Genomic DNA, 19,487 nt, shown 5'->3' with positions numbered 1-19,487 from the left:
AGTTTTTATTCACAATTTGTTTAGTGTCCCAACTTTTTTGGAATCCGGTTTGTAGCTGTGAGTGAATTTAGAATTTGCCTGACAGACGACAACAAGAGTGTCATAAAGTCAAATATTTGTAGTCCATCTATCAGATCTTTGACCACTTTTATCTCCACGCTTGTCTTTGAATTCTTCTAGGCAAGTGAGTCATGTCTGCTGGCAGCATCGACAGTCTGAGACGCAGCTCAAGCCCCTGGAGGCAAAGCCAAGAGTCATTTCATGAGGAGCACTGTATGGACATGCAACCTGTTCCGGAGCCAAAGCTGGTTCACAAATCCCTCCTTAACGATGCTAACGGGAAGGAGTCCGAAACCATCAGCTTCATTCCTGGTTCAGCCAAGCCTTCGAATGAATCACAAACCTGCAATCCCTGCTTTCCTCAGAGGAGCTGTAAGAGTTTAGTGTGCAGCGTGATCACCTGTGGCCTGTACAGGGTGTGCCAACGCTCGATCTTCACACCGTGTTTGGCACCAAACGAGAAACTCCCGGATGAACCGGAGAAGGTGAACCTCCGAGCTGTCAATTCTGGAGACACCAAAGAAGTGGTTGACACAGACTGGTCTGATTTTCGCATCAACGGAGTCAAAGTGACCAGTCCAAAAAAATATTTAGACATTGACACGAGTTTGCCAACATACGCACCTTCATCTGGTGTTCAAACCCAGCCAGGATCTTTGTTGCCTGAGTCCATGAGGTTCGAGGACTGGGAAGATGGTGACGGAGACGTGGACTCCCTGATCACCAAGAAGCTGCTGGAGCTCTACTCTGAGTATCAGATTGAAGAGCTGGCTCGGTGCACCTCGGACTCCCTGTTTGTGAGAAAGAGCAAGGCCATCACCCAGCTAATCAACTCCTTGGCAGAGGAACACAAAATGAACGAGCAGGAAGCTGAGTGCCGGCTGGTGCGGGGCATCATCCGGATCAGCACCCGTAAAAACAAGAAGAGGCCTCCCTCTTCCCGGGTTGAAAAGATGCTGTCGGACAGCGGGAATGAGACGATGACTGCGAGCGCATCCTTTCCTGAAAGCAAGAACAGTGAGTAGAGAATGGTTTCACTCCTTTGTTGTTAATGGCTCAATGAAAATGTTATCTTGCCATTAAATAAAAAGCCCTCTGTTCCTTTTCTTTAGATAACAGGTCTGATCCTGATTTCCAAATATCTGATTTGACTTCGTCCGACAAGTTTGCTAGAGAAATATGGAGAAACAACGGAGGTAAAAAAAAAAACTTTTTTCAGTGTTAACCAGTCATCGCATACACAAACGCATTATGTGTAAAAGTATGTGTAATTCTTTGCTAAAGCACATTTTTTTTATTCCCCATCTATCTGTCCGTCCGTGCATGTGAGCATAACTTGAAAAGCAGGTTCCAGCACCAACTTCCATTTTGGTGTGTGTCTGCTTCTAGATGGAAAAAAGTCACTATTAAAAATTGGGTGCTAAAGTGTCAAAAAGTCATTATAAATTTAGGGATGCACCGATCCACATTGTTTTTTATTTCCGATGCAATCCCGATACCTAAATCTGGATATCGGCCGATACCAATACTATTCCAATATCATCATCATTATGGATTTTATAAGAGGCTGTAATAATATCTTCTCTACATGCAAGTACAAGTTGTACAAATATATGCATACATGTCTAAAAAGGCAACTTGAGGTAAGTTTTATTAACGTTGGCTAAGTTTCAAAATTAGAATTAAATCCTGCTAATACAAAACGTTTTTTATTCCTAGCTTTAAAGTCAGAGTCAGTCAGAGTCAGCGAGTTTTATTTGTCATACACACCACATGTTGTACATGTGGTGGAACGAGATTATGATACACAGGGTCCCAGTTACATCCCACAATAAAATGTTCGGTTGTTTTCACACCAGATAGTCCGGTAGACTCGGTTCGGTTGGGGACCAATATTCATGACCTTTTGTTACATTTGAGCTGGTGCGTTTGCATTCACACTGCACTGTGCAGTCGAGCCAACCTGTTGAACCAACCTGTTTCCCCTGCTCGCCTGTGGGGGCGCTGCACCAAGAACTACTGAAAGAAACAACACAAAAACCTCTGAAGACACGTCGTCTTCTTCTGATGAAAATAAAAACAAAAATGGAGTGGCATCAAGCTTTAGCAGTTTTAGGAGTTATATTTTGTCATTTTTCAAAAATGGACTCAGCATGAGTGGAAGATGAGGCAGAAGACCATGGAGAATATTGTTTTTCACACAAGGCAGCTGACGGCTCCATAAAAGGTCAGAGAAATGCGTGTTTGTTTGCCCTGCGCTGTACTCCACTTCTTGCTTGTGGAGCGGGGCTTGGTCTGTTTACATTCACACTGTACTCGAACCGCGCTGGAGTTCTCTTCTACTGGACCGAGACCTAGGTTTTAGCCCGGGCCAGAGTTCGCCTTTTTGTTCTTTGACAGAGTTCGATGGTGCGTTCACACCTCCCCAAAAGAACAGGACTTTCTAGGAAAACGAGCTAGAGTTCGATTAAAGCGGACTTAACAGGGCCGGTGTGAATGCACCCTTAAAGAAAAACCGCAAAAAGATCTAAGATATGAGCTAAGAAAAACATCAACACTATAGATACACCAAGCACTAATAACATAAAAACAATACGCCGAAGTGGATATTAAAGTGATTAAATGTCTTCAAACATCTGCTAAGTTCATGGCAAAAACCACCACAGACATTTTCCTGTTTTTAGTATTTTACATCGCTTTATAATGTAGCTGTTCTTGTTTTATTTTTAAAAATATGATTTTCTTTTATTTTTCAAATCATTTGTTTTTTTATGATTGTCTACTGTTGTACTGATAAATATCTCCAGGAGGGTGTTGAGGGGTTCTTCCCTCCGCATGTTCGTAGACCGAACCAGGCAACTCACAGGAGACCTCACCTTAGTTTAAGAGAGTTTTAATACACACCACAGTTAAAGTATTACAAAAACAACGTTCTGAAATGCATTTCAGGAGACAATAGCAGCGTACTTCACCCGAGAAGTTGCTCAGCTCAAGATTGTCTGATGCCACTTCCTGTTGTAGGATAATATAAGCTTTTCATGAACCCGCCTCCCTCTCGGAGGGGGTTCTTCTCCTATTAGCTGACCACCTAATTAATCTATGGTTATCGTGGCAACCACACTGTCATATTTCTTATCTTTCAAGTAAAAACTAGTTTTAACTGGCTTTTGGTGCCAGTCTCGAAAAATACTTTTGTTCTTTGCTTCTGTCTACAGAAAAACAAGTTAGTCTGCCCCTCCTTCAATTCAATTCAATTCAAAAATACTTTATTAATCCCAGAGGGAAATTATTTGTTGTTGTAACTCGTTATCCTCATTTCATTAAGAGATGTTACAAATACTGATGGCTGTAGGCAGGAAGGATCTCTTGTAAAGGTCCATCCCACAGTGGATCCTAAGAAACTGGCTGCAGATGCCATCCGATCCGTCCACCCAGACTCGGCAGGCCTCTCGGTTCCCCCAGGCTGTAGGACCACCCGAATGCCGGGCAGAACTCCTCCTAGAGCGATGGTCACTTCTCCCAGCAGTCTGCCGAGCTCCTCGTCGCTGCGGACAGCCAACTGTAGGTGCTGAGGGACGATCCTGTCCTTCCGCTGTTATGAGTCGTGTTTCCTTCTAGTTCCAGGATCTCAGTGGTCAGACACTCAAGCACAGGTAGATGAAAATGTGTCCACAGAACATCCTTTTCAACTCATTTGAGATTTGTGGCTAGTTGAGATATTATTTGAGCTTTTGAGATGTTAATCAGCTGTTGGTTCTAGAAAACTGCCTTGTTGCCATGGTTACGCATCATAACAAATGTCCAAAACTAAAAAAGTTTCAGTAAAAATCATTCCAGCTGCACAGCATCCGACACCAGAAGAACCAACCATCCAAAAAAAAAAAGTGATTTACATCCAGAAAACGAGGAATTAATGTTTCCAAAAGCAAAACCTCAAATTGAATGTAACAGAGCTGCTCCAACATGCAGCCACCTTGAGCGGCGCAATTCTAGAATATTTATCTAGAATATTCTAGAATTCTTCCTGCTCATTGCTGTATGAAAACAAGTATTCCACCTCTGTGTGATAAAATATAAGTGAAAACAGTTTATAAAACACACAAAAATAGATGTATGATGTGAATAAAGTATAAAATACAAAACTATATATAAAAATGAACACAGTGTACAGAATAAAGTGAACACACAGTGCATAAAATGTCCAGTGAATAACACAACTAGCCAGTCTATTCATCATTCCCACTCTTGGTCTCTTAAAAAAGAGACCAATTTCTAAACTCATCCATTTCTGTTCTAAGTCCACATCTTCAGCTGCCTCAGTTTGAACAGGGTTCTGCAGCAGGGGCATCATGGTTCCTTGATCACTTCTATCAAAGTAAGGTTAATACCTGTGGTTTATACGACAGATCTACGAAAAGAGTAATACTTATGATTTAAAAGGCACATCTATCATAGAAAGGATAATACTTGTTTAAACCCTAGGATGCTGTGTGAATGCTGTTGGAAACCCCCTGGAGCGAACGGTTTGATCATTATTTAGGAGGAAAAGACAGCATCACCTCATACCCCATGACGATGACCTTAACGATCCACTCACTATCCTTCACAGACTAACTCAAATGTAAGTTAAGTCCTGTCTAAACTCCCTAACAAAAACATCCTACATGAACACAGACAATACTGCACATCCCCACTTACAAAAAAGTCCACTCAGCCAACCATCCAGGGGTTGTTTTCACCTGGGTGTTCCTGCATTGTTTTAGACTAAGCATTCAGGCCTTCGATTGCCTGAGTAATGGGCACCATTATTTCCCAAACCTAGCACACATGCCCCCTTTTGTAGTCATAAGGGAAGTGGGTGCAAATTTTTCAGCCAATCTTTCTACAGTAACTCGAGTCAAATTAATCTGTCGCAACACATAATGGATGTAATGAATTCTACATTTTTATTAGGGATGATGGGAAGCTCTCAAATCCGGCAGCCACCCAATCAGCTAGCTTATATTAATCTGGAATTCTTCTAGGGACTCCAATCACCTCCATAAAAGTAGAACCGTTTGCAGGCAGGTTCAATTCCAAATTTATGCTATGGCACACTAAAATGTTCACATCTTTCACCTGGGTGTATATTGTTCGGTCCATGTGACAGATTGTGTGTTCAAAAAGTCTTTTAGGAGCAAGGGGAGCTACTGAGCTGGTGAGTGGCTAAGTGGAGTTTGCATTGTCCTGAAACGCACCAAACAGTTCATACAAGAAAATAACACCAAGAAAATAACACCACACATTATCCCTGTTAAAATCCCCCAAACCAGGGTCACTTTCCAGGGGTTTTGTAACAAACCCATGGTATTTGAAAATAGTAGACTGTTTAAACTATATTAGTTCTGGGCCATTTTAATAAAACTATGTACTCTGTTCTCCCAAAATGACCAAATAAAAAACAACCACAATCAATTTTCAACCCTTTCCCTCGGCGTTTCGGCGCTTCGATGAGTTGAGAGGCCCTCCCAGTTGAGGGGACGTTTGTTGCTCAGGGGTGATGAAATTTCTAGAACCACAGAGATTTCTTCATGTGTGTGAGAGTCTCTATAACTATATGTTTTAACTTTTTTAGTGACGTGTGTGCACTGGAGAGCCCTAAGTCAGTGGGTCCATCTTCTCGCTTTTCTTGGGGGAATAAGTTTAGTTCAGTTTTTTTTTTTTTTTTTAATATGAGTGTGTGTCAGGGCTTGGAGACTCCGTTCTCCTTTTCTTGTCTCTGACTGTTCTGTGTCAGGCCACTTGCCATGACAGAGCAGGGTAGAAGGGGGTGTATTGGTGCTTTCTGGGGGTGAGGGCTTTATGGGCTTATCGAGTCACTGGTCTCGATACAGTGGGGGCAGTCAGGTCATTCGTCCTGACAAAGTGGGGACTTTCATCAACCAGATCGATCCCAACTTGGTCCAGTGATTGGTTCGGCTCTTCCGCTGGCATGCGATGTTCTCTCAACCACCTGATGAGGTCCGGTCCACCTCGGTTCAGCCCTGTAGGTGCCTGTCCACCTCGGCCCCTTCCTCTTCCTTGTAATGACTTTCAGCAGGACCCAATCTGCTGTGTGTGACCTCCCAGATTCTTCTCTCTCCTTCTGTATTCCTCCGTGACTTCTCTGCCTCCTGAAACATTTACATTCAACTTTTCCTTTCATCCCCAGAATCCTTACTCTGAATCTTCCTAGAAGAAGCAGAGTTATTTTTCACAAGAAAACATAGCAATATGTGATTACAACATGCAGTGAAAACGAGTGATCAGAAAAGTTAATTTTTCAAAGTTTAGTGGTAAATATTTGGCATGAGTGATGTTAATTTTAGTTAAGATGATGCATTTTATTTGACTTGGCACCTCCTGTCTGTGGGAAAAAAAATTAGTAAATGCATGCACAGAAAATATATTTTCATTGACCACCCTGTCCTCAAAACAGCACAATACAGCATTAAACATCATGTCTACTGATAAATGGAGCTGGGAAAATAAAAGGAAGTCAAAATCAGTTATTCAGCTCTGCCATAGCTCCACCTGAGATCTGTTTAGGTAAAACAAGAACAAAGAAAGGTTCATAATACATGACTATTGAACCTGCACATCAGTAGTAACAATATGGTTAGAATACTCTATACATGAAAGCCCAATTAATTTCTTTCAGTCAAGTCAAGTCAAATAAAATGTATTTAAGAACACAGATCCACTATATTTTCATTGACCTTTGACCAAATCCACTTTGAGGGTCTGTGTTTTGGTTCTGCTCAGTCTAGGGGCGTCCCTTTTGGACGTGTGAAGCTTCTGGAAGCTTCCTTCCTGTACACACTCCAAGGAAGAAAGAGAAATACTTTGGTTATTAGGAGCATTGATTTTACCTGTTTTTGTTAAGCAGATATGCACAAGAGCAATGTGGTTCATAAGCTTCTACTTGGATATATATGCATATATATAATAAAAGTTATTTCTGCAAAAGTAAAAACTTAAAAATCTCCTATTTACACACAAATGATCCAATCCTTAAGTCCCAGTGGCAGCAAGTCTGTACATCAATCACTATTCTTTCTCCCCCTTTTTCTGAAACTACGCCATTCGCAGCGTGTCCTGTTTCAGAAACATCTAAGAAAACATGTTTTCCCGTAATCAGGTGTTGCCAGATCTGCTTCCCTGGACAGTGCCTGCTTCGATGCAATAAAAGCGTCATCTGCTGTCTGATCCCACTGTAATGCAGCTGACAAATTTCTCATTCCTCTGTCATTCACCAATGTCCTGAGTGGTTGAGTGAGGCTTGTGTAATTAGGAATGTAGTGTCTGCTAAACCCTGTAAGACCTAAACATGACGGCATGTCTTTAACATTACTCGGCTTTGGGTGACGTAAGATCGTTGTCCTGTGTACTAGTGTCAGCCCTGATCCTGATGCTGATAACAAGCGCCCCAGAAACTCAACAGTGCGCCTGGCGACCTGCAGTTCGTGCTCACCTTGAACCCTTTTTCAGTCTCAACAACACAGACCACCGAAGTGTGTTTTTGTTTACTGTGTGGCAAATGTAAAAACCTAAACTCCTTTGACAACAAAGTCCATGCTCAATAATCCAGGTATACAATCCAACATTTTTCAGTCAGGTCATCTGGACAGTTTCTTTTTTTGTGCTGAAACGTTTTGCCTTCGATACGGAAGGCTTCATCAATCAAGGAAACACACAACACAAAACTGATTCTTCCCCCAACAGCTTACTCCAAAAGTGGAACAAACCAGTTTTGTTGGTGCTAAGATGTTTTTTTTGGCATGCTCCCTCCTCCATTGCCGGCCCTCTTCCTTGTTGACAGTCTTGTCAAACTGGTTGAAAACAACAGTCATCCATCCATCCATCCATCCATCCATCCATCCATCCATCCATTTTCTTACGCTTATCCGGGGTTAGGTCGCGGGGGGTAGCAGCTTAAGTAGGGAGGTCCACACTTCCCTCTCCCCAGCCACTTGGACCAGCTCTTCCGGGGGAATCCCGAGGCGTTCCCAGGCCAGCCGAGAAACATAGTCCCTAAAGCGTGTCCTGGGTCTTCCTCTGGGCCTCCTTCTGGTGGGACGTGTCTGGAACACCTCACCAGGGAGGCGTCCAGGAGGCATCCTAAACAGATGCCCAAGCCACCTCAACTGGCTCCTCTCGACGTGGAGAAGCAGCGGCTCTACTCTGAGTCCCTCCTGAATGATCGAGCTTCTCACCCTATCTCTAAGGGAGAGCCCAGACACCCTGCGGATAAAACTCATTTCGGCCGCTTGTATCTGAGATCTCATTCTTTCGGTCACAACCCAAAGCTCGTCACCATAGATAAGGGTAGGAACGTAGATCAATCGGTAAATTGAGAGCTTCGCCTTTTGACTCAGCTCTCTCTTCACCACGACAGACCTGTACAGCGCCTGCTTCACTGCAGACGCTGCACCTATCGATCTCACGCTCTATTTTTCCCTCATTCGTGAACAAGACCCCAAGACACTTGAACTCCTCCACTTGGGGTAGGACCTCCTCCCTGACTTAGAGAGGGCACTCTACCCTTTTCCGGCTCAAGACCATGGCCTCGGATTTGGAGGAACTGATCTTCATCCCGGCCGCGTCGCATTCGGCTCCGAACCGCTCCAGTGAAAGCTGTAGATCATGATCTGATGAAGCCAATAAGACCACATCATCTGCAAAAAGCAGAGACACAATCCTAAGGCCACCAAAACGGATCCCCTCAACAACCTTGGCTGCGCCTAGAAATTCTGTCCAAAAAAGTTATGAACAGAATCGGCGACAAAGGGCAACCTTGGCGGAGTCCAACTCTCACCGGGAACATGCCCAACTTACTGCCGGCGATGCGGACCAGGCTCTGACACCGGTCATACAGGGACCTAACAGCCCGTATCAAAGGGCCCGGTACCCCATACTCTCAGAGTATCCCCCACAGGGTTCCCTGAGGGACACGGTCGAACGCCTTCTCCAAGTCCACAAAGCACATGTAGACTGGTTGGACAAACTCCCACGCACCCTCTAGGACCCTGCTGAGAGTGTAGAGCTGGTCCAGTGTTCCACGGCCAGGACGAAAACCGCACTGCTCCTCCTGAATCCGAGGTTCGACTATCCAACGGACCCTCCTCTCCAGAACCCCCGAATAGACCTTACCAGGGAGGCTTAAGAGCGTGATTCCCCTGTAGTTGGAACACACTCGACAGTCCCCCTTTTTCAATAAGGGGACCACCACCCCGGTCTGCCAATCCAGGGGAACTTTCCCCGATATCCACGCAATATTGCAGAGTCGCGTAAGCCAACACAACCCTACAACATACAGAGCCTTAAGGAACTCCGGGTGAATCTCATCCACCCCTGGGGCCCTTCCCAAGCTTTTTAACCACCTCGTTGACCTCAGCACCAAAGATTGGAGGGCCCGACCCAGAGTCCCCAGGCTCCGCTTCCTCAGTGGAAGACATGCCGGTGGGATTGAAGAGGTCTTCAAAGTATTCCGCCCACCGACCCACAACATCCCGAGTTGAGGTCAGCAGCACACCACTCCCACTATAAACAGTGTTGGTGGCATACCGCTTTCCCCCCTGAGACGCCGGATGATGGACCAGAATCGCCTCGAAGCCTTGCAGAAGTCATTCTCCATGGCCTCTCTGAACTCCTCCCATGCCCGAGTTTTTGCCTCAGTGACCATGTTGCTTGGACTGCCGTTACCCATCAGCTGTTTCCGAGGTCCCACAGGCCAAAAAGGCCCGATAGGACTCCTTCTTCAGCCTGACAGCATCCCTCACCAATGGTGTCTACCATCGGGTTTGAGGGTTGCCGCCGCAACAGGCACGACAACCTTGCGGCCGCAGCTCTGGTAAGCCGCTCGACAACAGAGGCACGAAACATGGTCCACTCAGACTCAATGTCCCCCACCTCCCTTGGAACATGTTCGAAGTTCTCCCGGAGGTGGGAGTTAAAACTCCGTCTCACAGGAGACTCTGCCAGATGTTCCCAGCAAACCCTCACAATACGTTTGGATCTGCCATGTCTGACCGGCATCCTCCCCCTCCATTGCAGCCAACTCACCACCAGGTAGTGATCAGTGGACAGCTCCGCCCCTTTCTTCACCCGAGTGTCCAAGACATGTGGCCGCAGATCAGATGAGACGATGACAAAGTCGATCATCGAACTGCGGCCTAGGGTATCCTAGTGCCAAGAGCATATATGGACACCCTTATGCTTGAACAAGGTGTTTGTTATTGACAATCCATGATGAGCACAGAAGTCCAACAACAGAACACCACTCGGGTTCAGATCAGGGGAGCCGTTCCTCCCAATCACACCCCTCCAGGTCTCACTGTCATTGCCCACATGAGCATTGAAGTCCCCCAGCAGAACAAGGGAGTCCCCAGGAGGTGCACTTTCCAGTACCCCCTCCAAGGACTCCAGAAAGGGTGGATAATCTGAACTGCCGTTTGGTGCATAAGCACAAACGACAGTCAGAACCCATCCCCCCACACGTAGGCGGAGGGAGGCCACCCTCTCATTCACCGGGGTGAACCCCAACACACAGGTACCAAGTTGGGGGGCAATAAGTATGCCCACGCCTGCTCTGCGCCTCTCAACAGGGGCAACTCCAGAGTGGAAGAGTGTCCAGCCTCTCTCGAGGAAACTGGTTCCAGAGCCCGAGCCATGCGTAGAGGTGGGTCCGACTATTTCTAGCCGGAACCTCTCAGCCTCACACACCAGCTCAGGCTCCTTCCCCACCATTGAGGTGACATTCCACGTCCCAATAGCCAGCTTCTGTAGCTGAGGATCAGACCGCCAGGGTCCCCGCCCTCGGCCACCACCCATCCCACATTGCACCCAACCCCTTTGGCCCCTCCCACAGGTGGTGAGCCCATGGGAAGGGGGACCCACGTCTCCTCTTCGGGCTGTGCCCGGCCGAGCTCCATGGGTAAAAGCCCAGCCACCAGGCGCTCGCCCGCATGCCCCACCTCCAGGCCTGGCTCCAGAGTGGGGCCCTGGTGACCCACGTCTGGGCAACGGAACACTAGGTCCATTTATTTGTCTCATCATCGGGGTCATTAGACAATTAACACTAATTAGGTCAATTGACAACATGATTGGGTATAAAAAGAGCTTCTTAGAGTGTCAGTGTCTCTCAGAAGCCAAGATGGGAAGAAGATCACCAATTCCACCATTATTGCGCAGAAAGATAGTGCAGCAATACCAGAGTGGTGTTACCCAGCGTGAAATAGCAAAGACTTTTAAGTTATCATCATCAACCATGCATAACATCATCAAAAGATTCAGAGAATCTGGAACAATCGCTGTGCGTAAGGGTCAAGGCCGTAAAACTCTACTGGATGCTCGTGATCTCCGGGCCCTTAAACATCACTGCACCTCAAACAGGAATGCCACTGTCAAGGAAATAATAGAATGGGCTCAGGAATACTTCCAGAAAGCATTGTCAGTGAACACAATCCACCATGTCATCCGCCGCTGCCAGCTGAAACTCTACAGTGCAAAGAGGAAGCCATTTCTAATCAAGCTCCACAAGCTCAGACATTTGCACTGGGCCAGGGGTCATTTAAAATGGAGTGTGGCAAAATGGAAGACTGTTCTGTGGTCAGATGAGTCACGATTTGAAGTTCTTTATGGAACACTGGGACGCCATGTCATCCGGACCAGAGAGGACAAGGATAGCCCAAGTTGTTATCAATGCTCTGTTCAGAAGCCTACATCACTTATGGTATGGGGTTGCATGAGCACTTGTGGCATGGGCAGCTTGCATGTCTGGAAAGGCACCATTAATGCAGAGAACTATGTTCAGGTTCTAGAACAACATATGCTCCCATCCAGGAACATGGTCACACGCTGGACCTCGTTTTAACACGCGATGTCTCTGTTTCTAATTTGAAAATCTGTGACGATGTTTTTTTCAGATCACATGCCTGTATTGTTTGACTTAACCCCCCCTTGTCCTACTGCTAAGACGTGCGTTCCTGCACGTACGCGTTCCATTAACCGTTTCACTGCTGCTCGTTTTAATGAAGGTTTTATTTCTGAGAGGATCGAACAGTTCCCGGTGTCTCTTACCACTGAGGAGCTAACCTCTCAGTTCAACTCTGCCTGTTTAAATGTTCTGGACCATGTTGCTCCCCTTAAGACCAGAAAAACGAAACTTAGATCAGAGCCTTGGCTGAATGACGTCACGCGAGCCGTTAAACGGCAGTGTCGCAGAGCTGAACGAAGGTGGAGGAAGGACAGGCTCCAGGTTTCTTTTCAAATGGTAAGGGAGAGTTGGCGTCACTATCAGAAAACCGTTAAAGCTGCCAAATGTAAATTCTTCTCTGATTTAATTGTCTCCAACTCCCACAACCCCTGAGTTCTTTTCTCCACCCTGAACTCAGTTCTACACCTCAGTGAGCCTTCACCTCTGGAAGCCTCAACTGAGCTGTGTGAAAACTTCCTCCATTTCTTTTTAGAAAAAGTGGCAAACACCCGGGCACTCATTTCTCCGCCAGCTCATGATCTGTCCATCCCATCTCAGTGTGTGGCTGTGTTTGACCACTTTGAGCCCATCTCTCTGTCCTCTCTTGAGCAGGTAATGTGCAGCATGAAGCCATCTGGTTCCCCCTTTGATGTGGTCCCCCCTCGACTACTAAAGGAAGTTTTTCCTACCCTGGGTCCTTTTATTCTCGCTATTCTGAATAGCAGTTTATCCTCAGGTGTGGTGCCAAAGACTTTTAAACATGCTGCTGTCCAGCCCCTCCTGAAAAAACCTAACATTGACCCCTCAGTCATGTCCAACTTCCGGCCTGTCTCCAGACTCCCATTCACCTCTAAACTACTGGAAAAAATTGTGGAGTCTCAGTTGAAACAGTTTTTTGGGGATCACGCTATCCTAGAGTTATTCCAATCTGGCTTCAAATCTCTCCATAGCACTGAAACTGCTCTACTGAAGGTTTTTAACATTAACATTTTCATATCCACAGACGCATGTGATTCTGTGCTGCTTGTCCTATTGGACCTTACATCTGCTTTTGACACCATCGACCACAAGATCCTCATTTCTAGACTGGAGCAGTGGGTGGGCATCACAGGGTCACCCCTTAAATGGTTTGGGTCCTACCTTTCTGACAGAACCTTCTGTGTCAATATCAAAGATTTTAGTTCGGCATTGACAGCGCTCCAGTGGGGGGTACAGCAGGGGTCCATCCTTGTCCCCTTCTCTTTTCTTTATACCTGCTGCCAAAAGGTGCTATCTTCCGCAAACACAACATACCCTTTCATTTCTACGCCAATGATTGCCAAATTTACTTCCCCCTGAGGCACAGAGGCACACGCTCTATTCAGCCTCTTCTTGACTGCCTGGCTGACATCCGGGACTGGATGGCTTTAAACTTCTTAAGCTTCAATGAGAAAAAGTCTGAAGTCATGCTGTTCCATCCCAGTGGCTCACTCATGAACCATGACATTGACCTTTTCTCTCTAGCCCCGCTAGAGAAACAAAAGGTCACTAATCTGGGGGTGATAATGGACCCGTCCTTAAAACTCGACAGTCACGTAAACATGATGGTCAAATCCTGTTTTTTTCAGCTGAGACGGCTGTCTAAGCTGAAACCTATACTCTCCAAGAAGAATCTTGAGACAGTGATCCACGCCTTCATAACATCTAGGCTTGATTACTGCAATTCACTTCTGTTTGGAATCAGTCGGTCCTCCATTTCACGTCTTCAACTGGTTGAAATTGCTGCAGCCTGATTTTTAACTGGTACAGGCTATAGAGAGCACATCACGCCAGTTTTGGCCTCCCTGCACTGGCTACCCATTCACCTTCGGATCCAATTCAAAATTCTCGTGTGTTTTTAAATCACTGAACAGTTCCGCCCCATCCTATCTCACTGATCTTCTGCAGCCATATGTCCCACCGCGCTCTCTGAGGTCAGCAGACCAGTTGCTTCTCTCAGTCCCAGAAACCCGTCGTAAGCTCAGAGGTGACAGGGCTTTCTCTGTTGCAGGTCCACGACTGTGGAATGAGTTGTGTTGTGGCTAGAGTCCCCCTTTCTGGAATCTGTACACATTACAACAAAGAAGGAAAAAAAAAATACTGTTGTTAAACCGATATATACAATATACAAGTGCAATGTCGTTTTGTAGGCTTCTGATTTATTCCTTTCCACATGTCAATGTGATTATCCTAAAGGATCCTTTAAACGCTTCAGACTTACTATTTGTTTTTTGTTTTAAATTATAAAACCCAAAGAAGTTATTTTTGTATATTTTGTAATGATCTAATCATTGTATGAACTGTTCCCTGTTAAGAGCAGCCTTCACCTACCCCCTATGAAACAGTTCTCTGTTTCAAATATGAAATATTACCTTCTGTAATCCACTAACACTCAGTTTGAATATTAGTTTCAGAACTATAGAATATGGTGTAGTTTTAATCTTTCCACTACTGTTATTCAATCCAGGTTTTGCAAACAAATAGCCAAAATACAACACAAGCTCTCCTATAATTTAGCAAAGAGTTAACCATTAAATAAATTTCATCTCGTGTTCCAAACCAGACCCACCACATGTGCTCCTTCAAGGTAAAGACAATCATTCAGTGTTATTTTAGAAACATTAGTGAACTTCATCCAAATCAGGTCTCAGGTTTCTCCTGAATGAGACTTCCTGACCTGTATAAACGGAAAGTTAAAAATCAATATTTTGCTCAGGGGTGTGGAGCATTAGAGGTAATAAAACAATTTTCATCTCAGAGCAGTTGGGGAAGGTTGAATCATCTAGCACTCCCACATCAGTACTTCTGTGTCATGTTGTGTCACATGTCCTAAAATGAGTCTATGTGAGTGATTATTATCAAAGCCAACTGTAGTTTTGATCACGACCCCAAAGCGCTTAGATGACCATCACAGACCAAATGTGGGGTTGACACCTTCGTCAGGCTGCAATTGATGTTAGTGACCTTGGACAGAGTGACCACTAGCTCTTCTTTCAGCCTTTCAGTCTTCAGTTTGTCTCCCTCGGTCTGGAGACCAGTTCAGCTTTGTGTAGCAGTATATATCTCAGCATACAGCAAGACTTGACTGGATGTCCTCGCTGTGGACAAACTCCAGGACCCCCTCTGGACAGTTAATTCAGTTCGCTGTTGGACTGTTGGATCTTTGAAAAGTCACTTTAATTGGCTGAAAAGTTCTTTGTTGTTGTGTCAGTGGTGTTTGGCTGACAACTTCCTTGAACCGTCCCATTGGTCAGTTTCACAGACCCAACTTCAGCGCCCCCCTGAACACCTCTGGTTTCCGATCCGGCCCCCGGCACTCGAGAGTCCTGATCAAAACTCAGATGGATGCTGTATGCATTTGAATGCTAACTTCTGTGTTTTGTGGGCCTAGTTAGACTCATCTTCCCACTCCACAGTTCTGTCATCTCCGGCTGCAGAGAAGGAAAAATAAACCATCCAATTATTAAAATCAGATCCAACATTCATCTGTTATCCACATTAATCGTTCGTTAGCAAGTTTTACTCTGGAACCACAGCGTTTACCCCCAAAGGAGTCATTCTGGTGTCCTGGATTGTACAATAGATGTTTTAACCGCTCAATTACATAAGAGTGAAAGCTTTCATTAAACACTGCACAAACCAATTCTTTACGCCTACTGCATAAAATATTCCCTTCAAAACAATGTCCTCCATCTTGTAGAATATGTGTTCTGACACATCACCTGACAGTGAAGTCCACTCCCAGGGCCACATTATCAGTCCAGACCTTGTAAATTTAGGCAACGTGTTAATATGTAATCACTTATTGTTATATAACCAATCTGCAAATCATCTCTTCTCATAACTATGCTTTTTCACTGTATCACAAACAAAATACTTTTAATACAAATCAATTAAGACTATGTATACCCTTCAAGACATCACAGAGTCCATTATCACTGCACAAAAACGTGTACATGCACCTTTGTTCACAAAGTACAACTTCTTAAACTCACCATGTACACATCTCTGTTGTCCTTTTGCACTCCTAGAACCTGTGTGAAATCTCAAGTCACAAAGTTAAAGTCATGCCATTTACCCACTAGAATTGTTGTCCCATAATTAACCTAGTTCAGGCAGCTCTTAGAAGGAAACAGCTCCTAAATGCTAAACATTTTCAATATGTGATAACTCATGTGGACTGATTAATTTAACCCAAGTATTTCAATTTGAGTTTAGTTAAGACTGATTATTTTAATCCAAGTATTCCAATTTGAGTTCAGTGTCCTAATTTATGTGGTCTAATCATTTCAATTTGAGTTTAGGTAAGAGTTTCTTTGACCAGAATAAAATTGTTTATTCTACCAGTGTCAAGGATTTCGTCTATTACTTATTTTTATTCTGTTGTTTTTCAGTTGAGCTTAAAACCTGAGTTTATTGTCAATTCCAAGAAGAAAGTTAATTTAACTTGTTCACTACCACCAAGACCACCCCTACACTATTTCTCTTCCACTCGGTCGCTTTGACATCTCAACCCTCTACCGTCTAATCTGACTCCATCTCCTGTTTAATTACAGCTCGTACACATGATGTACCCTCTTTCCTTGAGATTCAAACCATCCTCTGTTTCAGAGTTCACTGCCTCCTTCCTATCATACAGAAAATTGTTTTGTTTAACCTTGTGTCTGCTCCTATCTCCGTTTCTGTCTGGCCTCAGACAGCTATCAGCAAATTTTTGGAAGATTTTCAGCTATCCCTGTTCCCATATCAGATACCATTTAGCTGTTACACGCCAATCAGCTATATTTTTAAATTAATCCAACTTTTACAGCCTAAATCATTAAAAATCAAGCTCTACCCCCTTAATTTTGGTACATAAAGCTTATTTCCGCTTGTTTTAGCTAGTGGCCCCCTGATCTCAAACTAATTACCTCCTTTTCATTTTGATACTTCCTATAAGTCGTGCAATTTGCCTCTGATATGATCCTGTAGATTTTCCACAGGCTTCACCTGTACTACATTTGAGTTCCACACCTGATAACAACATTCACACACCCAGGCATTCAAATATGTTATTTCCATCCACTCCTGGCCGCAGTTTGTAATAAAACAAATACAAGTCTGGTATGCAACAACCCAGTGTCCAGACTTGTCCTTGCCTTACACAACAGCGCCCCCTTCCGGTCAGGATACGGAAGCACCGATCACACACACTTCTGATGCAGAAAGGAAGACAAACCATAACACGCGTAAACCTTCACCTCCTCGTGTTTGGAACAAAGAAACGCTCCCTTCCCCCCACACGAGTGCTTTACCACACACACACACACACGAAAAAAAAAAAAAAAAAAGAGAAAAGTAACCGTTCGCTTCGCCCCCACACACTCTATTGTTACGTCTCCCTTCGGTTCCCCCGGCCTTGGAGCCTTCACACGACATACAAAACACGGCGCAAACAAAAGTTATAACAACGTCCTAAAACTAATGCGATCCCTGATCACATGAAATTTGGTAAATCTACCTAAAGTCCCAGACTTTTCACATTTCCCTTCGAACTAAACTATTGATTGAGTGCAATTTAACATCCAGTCAACAAATGTAGTGGAACACCCGCACCACAGCTCATCAAGTCCCCGACTTGATTACACCTTAATCCCGTCAGATTAAGGTTTTGTTCGCCACCTCCACTGATAACAAAAGGGAAACGTGTCGCTCACGTTGTCCGACGTGAACTCCCGGCAGGCCTCGCCTTCCTCCGGCCACAAGTGAAACTTGTGAATCTAACTAAACACTACCTAAACGTAAAAGAAAGCGTTCGGCGCTTAAACTGTCTGAATATCGTAACCCACCTCGTCAGAATTAACACGAATCACCGGAAGTTAGCTTAAATAAAACCATCTTTATTTTCCGGAGATGGCCGCATGCACACGAACAGAGGAAGTTGAATTTAGTTTTAATTTGGTTTACAGCCGAAAAGCCAGTCCACCGGACATTAACGTCCAAATATGTAACCAGCTTACCTGAAAGTAATGGGCCCAGTTCCTCTTTCTGTGTATGCACCGCAAGCCACCTCGATCCAACTAGGCCGCGTCGCCTCGCCTCACGTCGGGTCACCATTTGTTGTGGCTAGAGTACCACGTCGTGTTCAAAACGGCTGAGGCGTCGCCCTTCGTATAAAAGATTTATTTGACACAACATGGGTTACAGATATTCAGAGACAAACAATTACATTAATAAGATATATGCATATAAATGGAGCATTAAGAACGAACCGTCGCCGTGTGCGCCTCCCGGAAATGCTCGGTGGGCGTGTGTCATTTCCAGCCTTTTATCCCCGTTTGAGAAGGCTAGCTTCCTGATTGGTTCAGCTTCTGTCGCTATGGTTACGACTCTTAGCCCGCCCCCTCAAGGACGTTAACGTCTATATTTCAGATAAGTTTTGGTACACCGAAATCGGCTTTTGTTTAAAGTTTAACTTGGTATTATACTTTTAGGGATACAAAATGATTCGTGCCTAAATTGTTTATATGTAATAATTAATAACTATTAATTATTACCTACCTCATGGGTGTTAATTCAATATCTGTTGAAGTCCTGGTGATTCTGTTTTTTAAGGCAGATTCATCTTATTTTCCTTGTCTGCGTTTAAACTGTTAACACTGTTTGTTTAACGTGATTATACCTTAGTGATACCAACTGATTAGAAATAAAGTCGTTTATTTCTAGGAATAATTAATAACTTAATTATTATCCAACTCATGTTTGTGTTTTTATTTGGATCATTTTTATATTTGTTTTAGTTTAGTTTCAGTTGGATTTTACTTAGTCAAACTATATTGTCTAAATTAAAGAGATGTGTTCTAGCTTTATGGCCTGATTTGATTGCTTGTAATCTATCAAATGTGAACTTGTAAAATTATCTTTAGCTCCTATGAGATTATATTTAAAGGTCAACTAGTTAGAATTAGCAAACATTTTCTATAAACATAGTTCAACCCTGGAAGAAAGACACGCACACACTTTATATGACATGACATTTGAATGCTCGATAGGAATTATAAAAAGGTATAAAATATTAAATCCAACAGTTGCTACTGAGTGTCCGGCAGGCTCCCACACTCTCAGTCTTTAAGTCTCGCTTGAAGACCCACTTCTATTCTCTTGCCTTTAACACATTGTGATTTGTTTTGGTCCGGTCTGTTCTCTACTCTGTTGGCCATTTTAGTTAGCTTCTGCTGCTATTTGTATCTGTATTTCTATTTTATGTTTTCCTGTCCACTGTGCATGTTTGTTTTCTTTTGTACAGCACTTTTGGTTGGCCTTGTTGCTGTTTTAAGTGCTCTATAAATAAATTGGAATGGTATGGTATGGTATCTAGACATCATCTCTTCAGGGAAGACCCTGCATTTTTCAACACGATAATGCCAGACCACAT

General features: G+C 44.2%; 1 protein-coding gene across 1 annotated transcript in view; it reads left to right on the top strand.

The window, feature by feature from the left end:
- The window catches only part of LOC119425944 (keratinocyte differentiation factor 1), a 72,765-nt gene that overhangs the window by 2,914 nt on the left and 50,364 nt on the right, over positions 1–19,487 (top strand). Inside the window, exons 2-3 of the mRNA XM_037693501.1 lie at positions 181–1,077; positions 1,173–1,256. Coding sequence (XP_037549429.1) covers positions 192–1,077; positions 1,173–1,256 — 970 coding nt within the window. The 5' untranslated portion in view covers positions 181–191. The remainder of the gene's footprint in view (positions 1–180; positions 1,078–1,172; positions 1,257–19,487) is intronic.

This window comes from Nematolebias whitei, chromosome 19 (assembly GCF_014905685.2).
Source record: "Nematolebias whitei isolate Nwh7 chromosome 19, NemWhi1, whole genome shotgun sequence".
Taxonomy (NCBI): domain Eukaryota; kingdom Metazoa; phylum Chordata; class Actinopteri; order Cyprinodontiformes; family Rivulidae; genus Nematolebias; species Nematolebias whitei.
Note: the sequence above shows the minus strand (reverse complement) of the source record. Positions and strands in the feature narration are given on the sequence as shown.